The sequence below is a fragment of the Panthera tigris genome, chromosome D3 (genome assembly GCF_018350195.1).
Source record: "Panthera tigris isolate Pti1 chromosome D3, P.tigris_Pti1_mat1.1, whole genome shotgun sequence".
Classification (NCBI taxonomy): Eukaryota; Metazoa; Chordata; class Mammalia; order Carnivora; family Felidae; genus Panthera; species Panthera tigris.
Genome location: NC_056671.1, coordinates 44199126 through 44218969, shown reverse-complemented (window position 1 = coordinate 44218969; position 19844 = coordinate 44199126). Strand labels below are relative to the sequence as shown.

At 43.5% G+C, this 19844-nt stretch overlaps 1 protein-coding gene across 7 annotated transcripts in view; it reads right to left on the bottom strand.

Annotated features, from left to right (window-relative positions):
• The window catches only part of GREB1L (GREB1 like retinoic acid receptor coactivator), a 175488-nt gene that overhangs the window by 9202 nt on the left and 146442 nt on the right, over nt 1-19844 (bottom strand). For 6 of the 7 annotated variants that reach the window (XR_006210061.1, XM_042962687.1, XM_042962691.1 and 3 more), the window contains 9 exons: nt 17210-17325; nt 16373-16617; nt 12830-13410; nt 12538-12640; nt 9605-9760; nt 9189-9328; nt 6891-7052; nt 6529-6736; nt 455-620 (listed from right to left, as the gene is read on the bottom strand). Coding sequence is in view for 6 of the 7 variants with exons in the window: in XM_042962687.1 (XP_042818621.1) it covers nt 455-620; nt 6529-6736; nt 6891-7052; nt 9189-9328; nt 9605-9760; nt 12538-12640; nt 12830-13410; nt 16373-16617; nt 17210-17325 (1877 nt within the window). In the remaining variant the exon portion in view is untranslated. The remainder of the gene's footprint in view (nt 1-454; nt 621-6528; nt 6737-6890; nt 7053-9188; nt 9329-9604; nt 9761-12537; nt 12641-12829; nt 13411-16372; nt 16618-17209; nt 17326-19844) is intronic. The other variant, XM_042962690.1, reaches the window with a different exon arrangement.

Below are 19844 nucleotides of genomic sequence, written 5' to 3'. Positions count from 1 at the left end.
CCATTTACTGCATAGGACTTTTCCAGGTTTAACATTCCCTGGTCCTCGTGGAGCCCCTTCACCAGGAAAACCACTGATTTGGGCCTAGCCCTAATTTTACAGATGACGGAATTGAGACAAAGAGATGAAATAACTTTTCCTTTTCATCCAGGCAGGTTACCAAGCAGAGCTGAGATTAAAAACCAGGTGTGATTCAGAAGCTAGTGGACTTTCTAAATCATAGCGCCTTTCAACAGACTTTATAGCAAACCAAAGCCATGATGCAGAAATAGTCCAGAAATTTAACGGCACCGTGAATATCTAAAGAAAAGTGCTAGTGAGGGTTGTCTTCTGGATAATTGTTCTGTAAAGCTGTCCCTCTCTCATTTACTTCCATGCATAATAAGCCAAGGAAAGCATCTCCTTCATAGCATTAGGCCATACTCCCCTAGAACTGCTTGGCAAATACTACTACCTGGTCTGATCCTGAACACTGTGAATGTTCCATAGAACACATGAGTCGTCCATCACAACGATAAAAGGCCAGACACACTGGCGTTTAACTCCCAGTTCTTCCAGGCGGTTCCTCTCCAGTTCCAGATTGTGGTAGGACAGCTCCTTAATGAGAAACCTGGCAGCACCTGGAAGGCAACATAGCCACAGCTGTACATCCTTCACCCAGGCCTGACCCAAACCCCACAGACAGCTCACATTCTCTCCGCAGGCATGCCTATTCACATGGTGGCCATGTGGGATGGGAGGGTCAACCAATTGTTCAGAGCAGTGGTTCTCAAATGAGTGAAAGTAAGAATCACTGAAGGAGTCTCTTTAAAATGCCAATTTCCGGAGCCCATCACCAGAGATTCACTTTAGGTTTGATAAGGGCCCAGAAACCAGAGCTGTCTTTGATGATGCAGATGATTCATGAAGTACACTTTGAGGGGAAAAGAATCCAGTTTCCTTGATGGGACAGAGGATACCACATAGAGGAAACACTTATTACTGGTTAGTTCTATAAAGCCAAGATACGATGTGCTCTCAGTCTTGGAAGCAGCCACTCACATGTCCACTAGGGAGTAGCCAAGTTTGCAATAACCTACACTAAAGTATCCCCTGCTTTGGATACCTTTAGGAGATTGACAGCGATGTCTTTGAAGAAGATTCTGGAAACTGGCATCCTTTCCTTAGACAGTCTTTTCCACCGCACCGCCCCCCCCCCCCCCCCCCCCCCCCCCCCGCCAGAGGCAATATGGTCTAGTAAAAGACTGGAGCCAAGCTGCATACATTTAAATCCTGATACCGCCACTTTCTAGCTGTGAGTGAATGCCTTGGTTTCTCTACCTGTAAGAATGCAATGGTAATGTCCATCTCACAGGATTGCTGTGTGGTGCTCAAGACAGTGCCTAACGTGGTGAGTACTCAGTAATAGAGAATATTAAGATGATGTTCCTGAGATCCATCCATGTTGTTGCAAATGGTAAGATTTCATTCTTTTAATAGTGAACATTCCGTTGTGTATATATGCCACATCTTAATCCTTTCATCTATTGATGCACACTTAGGTTGCTTCCATAATTTGGCTATTGTAAATAATGCTAAGTGAAATAAGCCAGTCAGAGAAAGACAAATACCGTATGATTTCACGTATATGTGGAATTTAAAAAACAAAACAAATGAAGAAAAAAGAGATAAACCAAAAAACAGACTCTTAACTATAGAGAAGAGATGGTTGGTTACAAGGGAGGTGGGAGGGTGGGAGGGGTGAAATGGGTAAAGGGGATTAAGAGTACACATCTCATGATGAGCACTGAGTAATGTGTAGAATTGTTGATTCACTATATTGTACACCTGAAACAAATATAAGACCATATGTTTTACACTGAAATTAGAATTTTAAGAAAAGATCACATATTAGACACATTTTATTAGACAAATTTGCACATCCGAAAATGAAACAAAATGTAGGTAATGAAATGAAGAGGCTAAAAAAGCTATTGAATCTATGGAGGAAAGAGAAAAATAGTTTGGAAGTAGGAAGGAAAATCTGCCTTACAACAGGATGTATGTAATACGTGTTCTCAATGTAGTAAGAACTATATGAAAAGCCCACAACTAACACTGTAATGGTAAGAGATGGAAAGCTTTTCCTCTAAGCTCAAGAACAAGACAAGGATGTCCACCTTTACCACTTTATTTAACATACTACTGGAAATTCTAGCCAGAGCAATTAGGCAAGAAGAAGAAATAAAAGGCACTCAGGTTGGAAAGGAAGAAGTAAAATTATCTGTAGGCAACATGACCTTCAATGTAGAGAACCGTAAAGATTACACACACACACACACACACACACACACACACACAGAGTTAGAAATAAGTGAATTCAGCAAAGTTGCAGATACAAAAACTAAAAAATCTGTTCTCCCTATACACTAATAGTGATCTAAAAGGGAAATTTAAAAAAACTTCCATTTACAATGGCATCAAAGAGAATAAAATACTTTGGAATAAATGTTTATTGAACCAAGCATGTGAAAGACTTGTACATGAAGAAGTACACAACATTTGCTGAAAGAAAGTAAAGATGATAAGTAAATGGGAAGACATCTGTGTTCATGGATTGGAAGATGTGATATTGTTGAGATGTCAATATTACCCAAAGTGATCTACAGATTTAATGAAATCCCTATCAAAATCCTAATGATATTTTTTTGGAGCAGAAATAAGAAAAAAAAACCCATCCTTAAATTCATATGGAATCTCAAGGGACCCTCAATAGCCAAAACAACCTTGAAAAAGAACAAAATTGGAGGTCTCACAGTTGGCTGATTTCAAAACTTACTACAAAACCACAGTAATCACAACAATGTGGTACCAACGGGATAAGAATACAGAGCCCAGCACTATGCCCTTGTGCTTCTGGTCCAGCCCTAAGGCCTACGGTCAAATGATGTTTGACAAAGGTGCCAAGACCACTGAATGGGAAAAGGACAGTCTCTTCAACAGATGGTATTGGAAAACTGGATATACACATGCAAAAAATGAAGTTGGATCTTTAACTTACACTACATAAAACCAACAGGGATGAAAGACCTAAATGCAAGAGCTAAAACTATAAAACTTTTAGAAGAAATCAGGCAATCAGCAAACCTAAAGGCAACCAATGGAATGGGAGAAGATATTTGCAAATGATATATCAGACAAAGGGTTAGTATCCAAAATCTATAAAGAACTTATCAAACTCCACACCCAAAAAACAAATAATCCAGTGAAGAAATGGGCAAAAGACACAAATAGACACTTTTCCAAAGAAGACATCCAGGTGGCTAACAGACAAATGAAAAAAATGCTCAACATCACTCATCATCAGGAAAATATAAATCAAAACTGCAATGAGTTACCACCTTAACGCCAGTCGGAATGGCTAACATTAACAACTCAGGCAACGACAGGTGTTGGTGAGGATGCAGAGAAAGAGGAACCCTTTCCCACCACTGATGGGAATGCAAACTGGTGCAGCCGCTCTAGAAAACAGTATGGAGGTTTCTAAAAAAGTTAAAAATAGAACTACCCCATGACCCAGCAATTGCACTACTAGGTATTTATCCAAGGGATACAGGTGTGCGGTTTCGAAGGGGCACATGCATCCCAACGTTTATAGCAGCACTATCGATGATTGCCAAAGTATGGAAAGAGCCCAAATGTCCACTGATGGATGAATGGATAAAGAAGATGTGGTGTGTGTGTATGTATATATGTGTGTGTGTATACACACAGTGGAGTATTACTTGGCAACCAAAAAGAATGAAATCTTGCCATTTACAACAACGTGGACTGTATTATGCTAAGCTAAATTAGTCAAAGAAAGACCAATATCATATGACTTCACTCATATATGGAATTTAAGATACAAAATAGATGAACATAAGGGAAGGAAAGCAAAAATAATATAAAAATAGGGAGGGGGACAAAACATAAGAGACTCAAGTACAGAGAACAAACTGAGGGATTGCTGGAGGGTTGGGTGGAGGGATGGGTTAAATGGGTAAGAGGCTTTAAGGAAGACACTTGTTGGGATGAGCACTGGGTGTTATACATAGGGGATGAATCACTGGAATCTCCTGAAATCATTGTTGCACTAAATGCTAACTAACTTGGATGTAAATTTAAGAAAAAGTGTAAAGAAAAAAAATAAAGAAGAAAACAGGCAAACAGCTTGCTACTGGATGTAACAATTATTTCTTGGATATGACACCAAAAGCACAGCCAACAATAGGAAAAAATAAATTGGACTGCATCAAAATGTAAAAGTTCTGTGCAAAGGATATAATTAACAGTGAAAAGCAACCCATGAAATGGGAGAAAACATTTACAAATCATTAGTAGGGGGTTAGCATCCAGAATACGTAAAGGACTCCTACAAATCAACAACAAAAAAGCCTAATTTTAAAATAGGAAAAGAACTTGAATAGATTGTCCAAAATAGATATATGAATGGCCAAGAAACAGACAACAAGATGCTCAACATAATTAATCATTAGGGAAATGCAAATCAAATCACAGTAAGATAGCATCTCTTACCCATTAGGATGGCTACTATCAAAAAACAAGCAAACAAAAAAATCTCCCAAAACTCAAAACAAAAAACAGAAAATAAGTATTGGTGAGGATGTGAAGAAACATTTTACACTGTTGAGAAGAATGTAAAATGGTATATGTACCATTATGGAAAACAGTTTGTCAATTCCTCAAAAAATTAAAAATAGAATTATCGTATGATTCAGCAATTCCACGTGTAGGTATGTACTTAAAAGAACTGAAATCAGGGTTCTTGGAGATACATTTGTACATCTATGTTCATAGCAACATTATTCACAATAGCCAAATGGTAGCAGCTCAAGTGTCCACAAGTGGATGAATGGATAAAGAAAATGTGTATACATACAATGGAATATTACTCAGCCTTAAAAGGGAAGGAAATTGACACATAGACAACATAGATGAACCTTGAGAACACTGTGCTAAGTGAATTCAGCTAGACACAAAAGGCAAATACTGTACGATTAAACTTGAAGTACCTAAAGTCATCATGCAGAGACAGAAAGTACAATGGTGGTTGCCAGGGAAAGGAGGAGATAAGGAGTTAATCTTCAGTGGTATGGTGTTTCAGTTTTGCAAGATGAAAAGAGTTCTGGAGATTAGTTGCAAAACAATGTGGATATATTGAACACTACTGAACCGTACACTTAAATGGCTAAGATGGTAAATTTTATGTGTTTTTTTAACAAATAAAAAATAATCTGCACTTACTTCATTTGCATATATGTTAGCTTCTCCTCAAATTATTGCAGAAGTGGCAAAACTGTAACTATGCAAATTCATTAGATCTGGGATGAGGAAAGTCACCTAACGATTGTTAAGGCATAGGAGGGGGTGATTTGAGGGTCATACTCCTACAGAAAAAGATTTTAGTTAGTCTGGGGATATGTGGTTTTGGAGAGGACAAAGAACCAAAAATATGTAAAAGCCTTAATTCACTTGATATAAAGTGATAAACATGGAAACTAAAATTGTATTCAAAACAAATTTTTGAAAATATTTTAATTCTATATTTAAGGACATAAAAAGGAATGGAAGGGAGAACAAGAGGAAAGCTCTAAGAAGGAAGGGAGAGGGATGGACAGATCAGCAGAGGGAGAAACAGGCTGAGGGGGAAAAGAAGGGAAAGTGAGACCCGGGAGAGGAGGAGTGCAGAGTTAGGGAAACTACTCAGGTCTCATCTGTATTCACTCTAGTTCTGGACTGGGATGTTCCTACTTCCCTCTAATGTGTCAATTAGCAGCTTTTGGAACTTAAACCCTTCTGAGACTACACAGAGTCGGACTCCCACAGGAGCTGATTAGAGAAAGTGGTTAACAACTACCATACAAGAAGTGAGCAGACACACAGCTCTGAATCCAATTGGAGGTTTCCTGCCCCCCAACGTCTCTGTTCCATGCTGAAGAACCATATGCCCCTTTGACAAATCAGCCCATTGCTCTTACACTCCGTGGGGGAAAAGCAAGCGAAACTTTTCCAGGCACTTTTAAGATGACTGCCATAGGCAGTAATGATACTTCCAATTTCCAGTTGGACAGAACCCCTTAGAACTTGCCATGTGCCTTTAAAATGATTAGCAATGGCTTAGGGACACCTCTAGATCCCTCTTGAACACAGTGAACTAGCTCCACCCCCATTCCCTCCAAGACAATCCTTCTCACTGTTCTGTTCCTGCTGCAGCGGGCCCAGCCATCGCTGGGAAGAATCCCAAACCCTTTCCGGGGCGCTCAATATACCAGTGACTTCTTTAGTCACTAGCCCTCAGAAGTTAAAAATTCTGCAAAACAGCAGATAGAGGAAAAGGAAAACTCAAATTTAAAGAAAAATCAAAAGTCCTTTGGTCAGGGGGGCGGGACCCTTTTCAGGGGCTGGGGAACCTTTGAAAGTTTCATGTCCAGGCAATGAGCTTGCTTTATCTTTCAGCCCTTCTCCGTGTCCCAGGGGGCCCCTTACCCACGCCTGCATTATTGAACATGCCAGGAAGCACCAGCATGATGTGGTTGGGCCAGTACTTGCGGTACAGCGGCATCTCATATTCTTTGACCACCAGAAGATGCAGGTGGCTGATGCCCTCCATGGCGTGAAAAAGGTTTAGGAGTCCATGCTCATGGCGACCACTGGAAGGAGTGAAAATAGGGCTCTTGACTGCATTCAAGTTCTGCTGAAAGGGGAAAAAAAAAGAAAAAAGAAAGAAAGAACCAGAGACCAAAAAGGGAAGTTAAAACCCTTAGATTGAAGAAGTTTAGAGACCCTGATCTAGTACCTTGGGCCTGTCAGTCTGAAAGCAGTGTTGGCATCCAGACACTGTCACCCACCTTGTCTGAAACCAGGGGCAGCCGCATGCTCTCCAGGTGTTTACCCTGCTTGCTGAAGACAAAATGACTCTCTTTGGATTTGGGAATGATGAAATAGAGCTGCACCTCTTCTCCCAGCATAGAGGACGAGAATGTGAATGCATGAAGGGTGGAGTCAGACATCTAGATTTGTAAAGAAGGAAGGAAGGGGATGTAAGCTCATGGTTTGCAAACTTCTCGACCACTTGTTAACATTTTTAAGAGAGGCGAAATAACCTGAACTCATACATGCCATCAGACCTGGCTGTCCCTGAAATGTCGGAAGAGCTGGAAATGCAAACATTTCATCTTTTGACCTGCCATTGACCTGAGAGCCAAGCCTCCTGCCCCTACACAGCCTCTCCACGGGTGAAGTTTCTGTTGCTTGACACTGTCTTTTGCATTCCTTATGTTCTTAGAACCACTACTCCTCAGTCTTATGCAGAGGTTAAATATTCCTGCTCGCTAAACATTTTCAAAGGTGCCCAAATATAGGGGAGATTTCCATCTGTGTGCATCAGGCTAAATGAGTATCATTTTTCTAAGTAAAATATTAGGGCTAACATCATTAAAATGCCTCCATGGTCCCATCTTTCCTGGCTACAGTGGAAGCTGAAGAAGTTTCAAAGTCATTTAGCCTAGAACTCTGGCTTCCAGGAGAGACCATCTGACTCACTGAAGCCAATTATAAATCTAACTTATTTTTAAAATTGCTAGAAAGTTGGGACACCTGGCTGGCTCAGTCAGTAGAGCATGTGACTCTTGATTTTAGGACCAGGAGTTCAAGCTGCATGTTAGGTACAGAGCTTACTTAAAAAAAAAAAAAAAGTGTTATAAAGTTCACATGCTCGCTCAGTAACCCAGCTCAGTGAGTAATTACATAATTTATGTGCTTTACAATGCAGACAGTATTTGGCTTAATGAAAGGATAGCATCAATTTTCAGCAGCAACTAGAGTCCAAGTAGATTTCCTAAGAGTTTTAACCTAAATATTATATTTCCTAGGAAAATAGTATAATTCTTCCCTTGAATTCTGGTTCATTCTGCTTCACAAGCATTGGAATATACTAGTGAGTACAATAATCACAGAAACTATATAAACAGGATTTTTAATAAGTTATCTAGAAGCTTATGATTTGTAGACCAGGTACTTGAATCTTCTATATTCTGTAAAGCATCATGAGTGGTTTACAAATTAGCCCACCAAAAGCTTTCGGTTAACACCAAGAAAACAAATGGTACATAAAAGGTAATTTGTGTTACAAGAGCAGAATGACCAACCCAGTTTTTCAGTATATCACTTCTAGCCCCTGTGGGAAAAGGGTGGAGACCTGGTCCTTAAGAGCAGAAGCAAGTTTGGGTGAAGTCTAATCAGCATGTCCCATAGGAAGAGTTTTAGGTGTTCAGAACTAAGTCATAAAAATCAAGAAGCTAAAGTGGGAGAAAGCAACAGAGAACTTCTCCCCTACTTAGGTTCTAGACCACTGTCACCTGCTGCCTTTACCATCTTGAGTGTTTACAGATGCTCTGGCCAAAAAGAAACAAAGACGGTGGGGTATTGGCTCACCTTCTGTGTTCCTTCCTCTCACTTCTCTCTAAATAAAAGATCAAATATTGACTCCTTTGTATGCCTAATGATCAAAACCACCCCACACTGGAGTAGGAATATGACTTGGTCAGTGCAAATCAGCAGACCTGTTCACAGCTCAAAGGGCACACCCTATGCATGTTAGAGGTAAGAGCACCATTCCTGGGGCGCCTGGGTGGCTCAGTCTATTAAGTTTCTGACTTTGGCTCAGGTCGAGAGGTCAAGATCTCATGGTTCGTGAGTTCGAGCCCCAGGTTGGGCTCTGCCTCTGTCTACCTGCCTCTCAAATGAAATAAAATAAACTTAAAAAAAAATCTTAAAAAAAAGAGCACCATTCTCATCAACAACCCAAAGCAGGGGGTGAAAAGAACCTTTCACCAAATATACTATAATATCCAGTTTTTTCAGGATTACAGAGAACATCCCAGGTAACCTAAACATGACACATGTAACCATTTCAATGAAGTGACTTCAGACACTAAAACTCAAGTTTCTTTCTCTCTTCCCCTCCCCCCAATCCTAATAAACCCAAAGTAATTTTAATTAATGGCTTCACACATTTTGCTCACAAATGAGTGGCTCCATCTTATAAATCAAATACCCTCTATCTAGGGCCCGAAACTGGGAGCCGTATTTTTCATTCCGTATATACAATACCATGCTGGGTAACAGGCAAGGACAGGGGGCCACACCTGCGAGGCAGAGGTGCAGTCCATGTACTGGTGACATTGCTCACAGTGGTGGAAGGTGTTGTAGGCCGCGTATTTGGTCAGCATCATGGACACGGTTCCTCGCTTCCTGGGCTCCTCAACTTTGGAATCCTTTATTGCTTCTGTGTATAAAGGGACAAAAACCTTGCCAGGATGTGCATGAAGCCCCTACTCCTGGGAAGAAAGTCCCCCACTCCCTGCAGGACTCTTCTAAGGAGTCTATAATTTATGCTCTGAAAGTCGGGTATGAAAAGTAAAAGGTGATACATATGTGTACAAGAGAAAAGCAGAGAGAATTACTTTAAACTGCGCTCAAAGATTAAACTGCCCCAGGCCTCCTGCTCTGATTTGGCCCCTTGACCTTCAGAAGAGGTGCGCCTGGCTCTGCTTGCACTGACCTTGTTTGACCCCTGCCAGCTTCTCAGTATATACCAGGCTCATCAAACTGTACTTGGGATCATGCACGCTGACGTCAAAGGGCATTTTACTGAAGCTCTCGATGTCAGGCCAGGGCTCTCCCTCTGCCTGGCTGATTCCACTGCATTCACTGTGGTCTAGGACAAGAAGAAAGAAAGTGCGCAGAGCAGGCAGGCTGACTGGCCTCCCAGCCTCCCTCCCAAGTGTCAGGAATGAGAGGTTTTATGAAACATGAACCCCCAGATGGGAGGACAGAGACATTTCTGGAAGATGACCTGCCACGTCCCAGGGCAGAGAGGCCCAGAATTATCCCTTCAGGTCCATGCTGGGAGGGACGCATGCCCTCACTGGCTCCAGCATTACCCTCTACACATCTGGTCCACAAACTCCCACACTATGACATCAACTGATTTCCCACCCCAGCCTCCCAAATTGCCTTAAAGCTTATTTAATTTTGGGTCATCTAAATTCTCCCTTACAGTTTTAGTTGTGGGGTTATAAAACACTGAAAGCCTAAGAGATTTGAGGAATGCATTGAGCAAGATACCCAGTGTCTGCTGCATATGAGAATCACCTGGAGAGCTTGTAAAAAAAAAAATCCTGTGCTTAGGTTACCACCCCCACAATCTGCTTTAGTACCCAGGCACCCATCATGGCATTTAAAGCTGCTTAGGTCACTCCAATATGCAGTCAAGTTTGACAGCTAGTAGTCCTAGATTTGAATTCAGACCGCCCCCTACTACTCCACACCTGCAGGCACCACCCTTAACTCTCAGGGACCCTGGGTTATTGCAAGAATTCCAGATGGTGCATTTAAAGTGCTCAGGCAGTGAGGGATGCCTGGGTGGCTTGGTTGGTTAAGCATCTGACTTTGGCTCAGGTGATGATCTCATGATTCGTGGGTCCATGGGTTGGAGCTCCGCATCGGGCTCTGTGCTGTCAGCACACAGACCACTTCAGATCCTCTGTCTCTCTCTGCCTCTCCTTTGCTCATGCTCGCTCGCTCTCTCTCAAAAATAAACATTAAAACAACTTGTTTTAAAGGGCTCAGTGGCAGGCACGTGGTGAGTGTCCAATAGAGGATTTATTGTTATTAATAAAATTTATAAGATGAAAAAGTTTAAGAATTTTCAAAGGGAGAAGATTTAAAAAATTTTTTTACTGTTTATTTTTGAGAGAAAGAGCGAGCACGAGCGGGGGAGGGGCAAAGAGAGAGGGAGACAGAATCCGAAGGAGGCTCCAGGCTCTGAGCTGTCAGCACAGAGTGCGACAGGGGCTCAAACTCATGAACCATGAAATCATCACCTGAGCCGAAGTTGGACACTCAAGTGACTGAGCCACTCAGGCGCCCCCAAAAGTTTTATTTTTTTAAAAAGCCTAAAGATTACAAGTACAGCTAATATCTTTTTAATACAATCATGTTTATTTTTTATATCACTGAGCTAAAGTTTGCATTTTATTTACAACCTAAAGCTTATTCTAGATTTTTACAAAGATGTCAGTGTGTTTCTCCAGAGCACCATCACATTCACCTGCACTAAAATGAGGTGGAAGGAATAAAGCCAGCCTGATGGCACTTCTCACTACAAAGGCCAGGCTTGCCTGTTGCACCAGCTGTGGTAGATTCTCTCACAGATCATCACACAGATTAAAGTTCAGTGTGGTGGGAGAAAATTACAGGCATCACTCTCTTGTGGAGCCCAGGGGCTTTGTGGGAAGGTTGCTGGGATGATGGGTCTCTCATTCCTGGTCTGCCTAGTTCTGCCTTTGCCCTCCTGGTCCCAGCCCCCCTCCAGGCAGCTATGAATGTTTCCGGGCCAACTTGGAGCTCTGGGTCCCCTCTTTGGTGGGCCTAGCGTCAGCTCAAGTGGGGACACAAACAAGGAGATGTGGGTGGGAAGACGGGATTGTGTGTATGTCTGGAATCATGAATATTATTACTCCTGGTAAGGAGTGGAAATAGGGCTGAAGGTGATAATAAAATGATTCAATACAGCTGATCTTGCCTAGTCTTGCTCTAGACTGAACTAGTCTTTTGGACTTATCATAGAACAGGTCCAACTAGTTAGGAAAAGCAAGTGGGGTGAGATCTGAGGGCCAGTCTGACAGAAGATGCCAAGGCCCTTCCCTTTTCTGGACTCCTCTTTGAGGGGCTTAGAAGAGCTTCTACCTGATTACCACTACTCCCCTGCCTCCATGGGTCTCTTCCAGCACAGGTGAATGCTCCAAGATGTGAAGCCACAGTTCGGAGGCCACATTGTCCTTAGCTATAGAGCTAAAGCTGGCTGATTCCTGCTCATGTTCTCTTTCTGGCCCTGCTGATCGGACTACAGTGGAACCCTCCCACAGGTGACAGCTGGGGGAAAGGGATGGATACAGGAGGAGGAGGAGGGCAGAAGATAGTCTCTTTGAAAACCAGTCCCCACAAGCCTGTCAAGCACTAGCTTCTGCATGTTACTGAATGTGAAGGGCTTTGGTTATGGCTCCAGGTTTCTGTTCTGCATGAGGTTTTAATTTCATTATAGTAATCAATACACCTTAGCTCACAGCCTGCAGTTAAAATAGAAGATACTTTCTGGGGCTCCTGGGTGGCTCAGTAAGTTAAGCGTGGGACTGTATTTCAGCTCAGGTCATGATGTTACAGTTGGTGAGTTCAAGCCCTGCACTGGGCTCTGTGCTGACAGCAAGGAGCCTGCTTGGGTTTCTTTCTCTCTCTCTCTCTCCCTCCCTCCCTCCCTCCCCTGCTCTCTCTCGCTCTCATCTCAAATAAAAACTTAAAAAAAAAAAAAAAGAGTAAGATACTTTTTGACTAGCTAGCAAAGGCCTAGTATCCAGAATATCAAAACTCGGTGTCAGTGTGTCTTCTACCTGGGCCCCCCACTCCTCCCCGGCAATGCCGGGGTTCGGAACTCACCCGCGTTGATCTCTCCCTCATCATACACATCCACCTCCAGGAGCCTGATGAGCATGCGGAAGAGGATCCTAAGGAACTGCAAATAGGAGCCCGTCTTTCCCACCTGGAGGAAGTATTTTTAATTGGGGAGGGGAAGAGAGGGAAGAGAGATGAGATTTCACACCTGGGCTCTTGGATGTCTCCTGCCCCTGAGAGGCCTGAGTGAGGGCCTCATCGCTCTGGGTCACCCTCAGCCCACCCTGAGGGCCCCCCCCCCCACCGGCTCCCTTCCTTCTTGCCACCCGGGGCCTACCTGGGGGGGCCCAGTCAGCAGCAGCCGCCGAGGGTGGCAGGCGCGGGCGCCGGAGGCGGGGTCTGGCTGGTTGCTGAAGTCGGCGTGGTGCTGACGAGCCGAGGTCCACTGCCGATAGTAGAGAGATTGCTCCTCGCTGCTCATGTCCTTGTGTAGCAGCGGCCGCAGGGAGCTCACCCAGGCCACGTCGGCGTGTGGCAGCAGCGAGGAGGACGCGGGCGGCTTGCCTCCCCGCTGCGAGCCCAGCAGGCTATAGGCCGCTTTCGATAAGATCACGATGGGGGGCAGGGCTGCGTGCAGGCCCCTGCAGCCTTGGGGCAGCTGCCCGGGCCACGACAGGGCCCGGGGTCCCGAGGAGGAGGAGGAGGACGACGACGGCTTGGAGGTGGTGCTGCTGGCCATCTGGGGGCCCAGGGAATCGCACTCCTGCTTCAGGGTCTCCCCGGCTCCCCCTGTTCCTGCGGAGACCCCTTCATCCAGGCCCATGCTGTTGGCCGGGCTCTGGAAGCTGGGGGTCAGCGACAGCTTCTGGGACCTATCAGCCGCGCTGGAAGAGCTCACCCCGTTCTCCATGATGGAGCCTGAAAGAGGACAACCCACCCGTGGCCATCAGCAGGACTCGGCTATTTATTCCCTGGCCCCCTCTCTGCAAGGAGCCAGGCTGGACTGCCTTGTCTCCATGAGGGGTATTCCCTCTCCTGGCGCCCCGGGGGGTAACTATACCTCCTTGTCCTTTTCTAATTCCTACCCCCAGCTTTGTAAAGCGTGTGATGTTATGAAACTCTCCTCTGTTACTTCGTTTGGTGATGTGGTCTGATTCATTCCAGATTCTGGACCAATACAAGCTCCCCAGCCAAGTCCTTCCTACTCCAGGGCACTTCCCTCCTCCTGGGGTCCAAGGGCCTCACACTTCTGGTTGTGGAGAAGTTCCCCAGGGGGTAGCCACTTCCATGGATGCCCAAACCAGTGTGGGGAACCGGCTCCATGTGGTGAGGATGGAAGGCATAATCTATGTTCAGTGAGGTCTTGCTTTCCCCCAGAGGTCCCTGTGGATTTGGCCAATTCAAATATGTTTTCCCCTCTGATAGGTCCCACTATTTGGTTTGTGGACACATTCAGGACTGAAAGCCCTCTCTGACCTGGGGTTGGTGCTCCCCGGCATGTAGGTCTTATCCCAACCTCAGGAGATCCTAGAGGAATAGCCAGTAACCGGAGGTCATTGCAACCAAGTCACTCCACTTGCTCATCTGACTTTCGTGTCTTTCCGTCTTGTCTGAGAGCTTACCTTTCCCCCCATGTCCCTGACCTTTACAGCCTGCACACTTGGGGCAGTGAGCCTCCCCAAGGACCCCTAGAGTCCACCTAAGGCTGAGGGATGTGTGCTCAGTGGTGGGAGCATAGCCCTTTGCTCAGGTTGTCTTCAAAGGGAGGGAAACTCTAAGCAGCAGAAGGCAAGCCATTACCTTTGTGGTTAATGAGAGCAAGGCCAAGAATATGTGAGCCTTCTGGGGCAGCTCTGCAAGTGCAGGGAATGGAGGCATCTGATTATTTTATTTTTATTTAATTTTTTTCAAAAATGCTTTATTTATTTTGAGAGAAAGAGAGGGAGACACAATCTGAAACAGGCTCCAGGCTCTGAGCTGTCAGCACAGAACCCGACGAGGGGCTCGACCTCAGGAATGGCAAGATCATGACCTGAGCCAAAGTCAGATGCTTAACCAGCTGAGCCACCCAGGTGCTCCAGAAGGAGTCTGATTAAAGAGCCATGATGGGGCACCTGGGTGGTCAGTCGGTTAAATGTCCGACTTCAGCTCAGGGCATGATCTCACAGTTCATGGGTTCAAGCCCCGCGTCAGGCTCTGTGCTGATAGCTCAGAGCCTGGGGCCTTCTTTGGATTCTGTGTCTCCCTCTCTCTCTCTGCCCCTTCCCCACTCATACTCTGCCTCTCTCTCTCTCTCTCTCTCAAAAGTAAACAAAACATTTTTAAAAAATTAAAAAAAAAAAGAGCCATGAGAAGAACATAAACACCCCCTTGCCTCCCTGTCACTGATGCTGCTATCTATAAACTTTCAAATGTGCTATTTCCCCTTCTCTTCTGTTACTCTTTACTATTCCCTAAACCTGTTGGCTTTATTCTGAACTGGTCTTAGAGGAGCCTGGAGGGGGAGCCTGGAGCGGTGAGGTGAGCGAAGGTGCAGTCCTGACCCCTGGCTGAGGCAAGCAGCTCATGCTTTTCCAGGCTGAGGGTCCCTCTCAAGACACAAAGCCCCGTAGATGACTGCCTCTTTGACTCCCACAGTCATCCAACAGCAGCTGCCAGAATGAACAGACACACTCATGCTGCTTTTGACATGAAGTCGTGTGTGTGTGTGTGTGTGTGTGTGTGTGTGTGTGTGTTTGCATGCGTGTGTCATGGTGATGGAAGAGAGGAGATGTGGGAAAGAGGAATGTTCATGGTGGTCTTCTCTGGTAGAGAGGGGTTTTCATTTTCATTTTTTTAAAAATGTTTATTTATTTTTGAGAGAGAGAGAGTGACAGGGTGCAAGTGGGGAAGGGACAGAGAGAGAGGGAGACACAGAATCTGAAGCAGGCTCCAGGCTCCAAGCTGTCAGTACCGACGAGCCCGACATGGGGCTTGAAGTCACAGGCTATGAGATCATGACCTGACCTGAAGTTGGATGCTTAACTGACTGAGCCACCCAGGGGCCCCAATTTATTTATTTTTTTAAGTAATTTCTACCCCCAACATGGGGCTCAAACTCATGACCCCCAGATCAAGAGTCACATGCTGTACTGACTGAGCCAGCCAGGCACCCCAGAGTTTTCATTTTTAATGTCCTCTTTATCCTTTGTTACATTCCCCAAGTTTTTTTTCTTTTTTTACATCCTGCACGTTTTCTATATGGAGTTTTATTACTCTCTCAATCTGAAGAAAATGGAAATAGTGCTGCATTTGCTGTAATACAGTTTCTCAGAAGAAAATTCATGCCAGGCACTGCCACAGGCCATACAGTAATGCTCTGAAAGGGGATGGCGGGCTGCATGGTGGGTCTGCACAGGCAGTGGTCCCAGAGTATACAAACATTTGCCGTTAACTACTTACAAAAGTCATTCACTCATTCCTTCATTCAAACAGGTAAGCACTGTGCCAGGTACTGAGCCAATTAACACAAACTTACAGCTTTCAGATCTAGAAGGAAATGAGGGCTTTTGTGCAAATACCAGATGTATATTATCCTTGAGGTGATAAAGGGTAGAAAAGACTAGGGAAAGTGGTATAATAACATTTATTATACTTTGCTTATTACCAAGCTCTTCATTAAATGTTTACCCAGAGGAGAATTCTGTGACTGCTCTCAGTAGTTATGTTTTCCAAGTATTTTTGGATTGGGAACTGAGGTCTGGACAGGTTGCCCGAGTCCCTGAAGGCTCCTCTGACAGCCTTGAGAGGTGTGAGGGAGTAAATGCCTCTGCCTCCCCTATGTCTGTCGGCCTCCTCACTCCCATCCCTCACCCCTTGAGAGAGAAAAGGAAGCACTAACCTGAGGTTCCAGTGACAGCACTACTGTTGCTCTGTGGTCTTTCCAGGTCGATCAGCAGCTCATCAGAGTCATTCTCGCTGGTGGTAGCTCTCTCCTGCTCCTTCCCACTAAGGTCCAGGGCAACAGCAGGCCCTCGGATGACCTCTTTGGAGACATAGCAGCAGGCCAGACCCACCTCCTGCTCCAAGGCTGTGCGAGTTAAATAGCTTGAGTCGATGAGCCGGAGGTCACAGTACTTCAAAGACCTACACAAAAGTAATGATGTTTTGGGTGAGTCCATCTGGCCTTGGTTTCAATCTCAGCTTTGTCACCTCCTAGCTGTTATGACCTCACAGCAGCCACTTCATTTTCTCCAAGTATAAAATAGAATAACAGTATTTGGCTCATATGGTTATTGTAAGGAATGAATGGATGGCACAGGTAAGGCATTTATAGAAATGCCTGACACACAGTGAGCATTCAACTCATGCTGTTATTATTGTTGTTGCTGCCTTCCTGTCTGCAGGCCCTGGATTCTTAAAGGGGTTGGGAACAGCAGATTAAGAGACACTTCATCCAAATTAAAAAAATCCTGTTTTGGGGCACATGCTTTTCCTCTCTGCCTCTCTGCTTTGATGCATAAACACTTCTCACTGTGGCTATCTTCCATTCCCAAATTGCTAGGCAATCTCTGGAAAGTCAAAATAGTCAAGGCAGGCTATATTTCTTATATCTCTGAGGAAAATTATTCTCTTCCCCCTTGCTAAATGAATGAAATGGTTAAGCGTCAGCCAAGTTTTAACCGTCAGCTTAGCTGGATAACTAAGGAAAAATGAGAAATAATTATTCATAATGTACCTGGGAAAGGTTTCTCCAAGAGGATCTTTGCCAGTTAGTATCACAATACAAGGCAGACCTTCTAAATCTTGGTATGTCCGAGGGGTCCACTCTTCTGGTTCATTTCCTCTCCAGGTCTGTAGAAAGGGACCCATATGATAAAATTAAAACCTCTTGTTTAAGTTTCCACCTCTTAAAAGATTTCTAGGTCCACATTCTATATGCATTTGTGGTTTCAAATGACTTCCGGTGTGTGTGTGTGTGTGTGTGTGTATCATATATGTGTGTGTATACTAAATTGCTACTACAAATTGGCATAATGAAGCACTCTAGAAGAATGTGGCCTTTAGTTTTATCTCAGTAGGATAAAACAGAAGATCTTGGTATACATCATGCATTAGCCACACAAATCAAAGAAACATACAATGAAATACCCTGCCAGTGATGCAAACTTTATAGAAACCCTCGTTAAATTACCTGCCTCAAGACTTATAAATATATTTTCTTCATATAATGGACAGACTCTTGGGGCTGATTAACTGAAAAAGACAGTTTCAATTATGACTGACTAATAAAAGCATCTCAACTCTATGAAAAGATATTCACCAGAAAATCATCAAGTTAGCTACCCTTGATGGTTATTCCCACCCCCCTCCCCCATACTGACTGTCAAAATAAGTGGCAAATAATAATTGGCTTGGGGCTCTTAGAAGTCTCTCTCAAGAAGGCTAAAAATATAACCAAATCTAGACCAATTAAAAAAAAAACAGCGCTGACCCTTACTTAGAAGAGGAATGCAATTAGTTTTATGGTTCCAGAAATAATCTATTAATCATCAACTTCTGATACAGATTAACATATACACATATATACACATGTATATATATATATCTTTAGTAAATGGAATGTCAATCAGTGGGAAGAAAAAAATCCCACCAACTTGAAAGATGTTCAAAAGTGAAAAGATCTTATAGATTTTTATTTTAGAGCAGAAGGAAAACAGACTATCTCTTAAGTAGATAAGATGGTTTCTACTACTTTTATGAAGTATCTAGTATCTATGCTTCATAACAGCTTTCTAGCAGGAATTATAGGAAATAGATTGACATTTCTGATAATGCTTTAGGGAACAAAGAGTAAGAAGTGAGGTTATTAAGTAATGCACACAATTTATTTTAAAAATAGGCTGGTACTTCCTTTGCCAAACACAAAAAGAGATAAAAAGAAATTTAATATGCAAGACATAATGTAATAGGGTTTGATTAATGATTTGTTGATGTCTAGATAAAACAGTCTTTAGAAATAAATATACCCACAATTATTCAAATAAAGTATATATAATTTGTAAACCGGGAGGCATTCTGACCTTGTTGCCCAGTCTTTTATCATATATTTGCATACCAGGGGGAAATCAATGGACCTACATAGATTTACAAGTTTGAGAGACTCTTCTTGTCTTAGAAAAACCAATCTATCAAAAATATATATATTTTAAAAATATTCATTTTTGAGAGAGCAAGCATGAGCGGGGGAGGGGCAGAGAGAGAGATTGGGACAGAAGAGCCAAAGCGAGCTCTGTGCTGATAGCAAGCAGCAAGCCTGATGACAGGCTCAAACTCATGAACCATGAGATAGTGACTCGAGCCGAAGTCAGATGCTAAACTGACTAAGCCACCCAGGCCCCCTATCAAAAATATATTTTTTAATATTAAAAGAAAGGTATCTACAAGAATTCAGTTTTATATACACTGTCATGTCAAAATGAATAATAACATTATCTAATTTAAAATAAACAATTTTGGGAATAGGAATCATTTTACTTATAACCCTCGCATTGGACTCATGATGTTCCTGACACTGAGGTTCTCCCTGAATGGATTTTCCTCCCAGAAACCATCCAGAGGTCATGGTTCCATCAACAATGAGGTCAAGTTATAATGATGGGATAAGGGATGTTTTACTCTACAAAAGGTTTATTTTCAAAAGATTATTAAAGAAATCTCTTTTTTACTCTTGACCAATCAGAGCTAGCCAAACCACTACAACATGCTTTTCTGTCCCTCTGCTATTTCTGATGAATAATGGTCACAGTTCTTGGATGGAACATTTATTTATTTATACTGTTTTTCATTTTCTTTATTTTAGAGAGAGAGCAGGAGTGGGGGGTGGGGAAGCAGAGGGAGAGAGAATCTTAAGCATGCTCCACGAACGTGGAACCTGACATGGGGCTCGATTCCACGACCCTGGGATCGTGACCTGAGCCAGAATCAAGAGTCGGCTGCTCAACCGACTGAGCCACCCAGGCACCTCTTCACTGCAGAGCATTTAATACAAACACAAAAGACTGGGTGGGCACTGAGTTCCAAGGAAAAAATGGGGCTCAAGGCTAAAGAAATCTGATGAAAGCTTCACAAGCCTTCTGGAGAAACTGGCTTATTTAGATTTAAGCCTTGTATCCTTTCAAAATGCTTATCATACTTGTAAGTTAGTCATAATACCTAACAGGATAATTAGAGGGAAGCACAGAAATAAGGCCATCCAATTGGAGAAGAAGCAGAGGATGTTACTCAAGGCTACAGATAAAAGGCACACCCAGCAACCCATGCCAACCCAACAATGGTAAGGGAGGTTGGTGAGTTAGAAATAAATGTGTGAA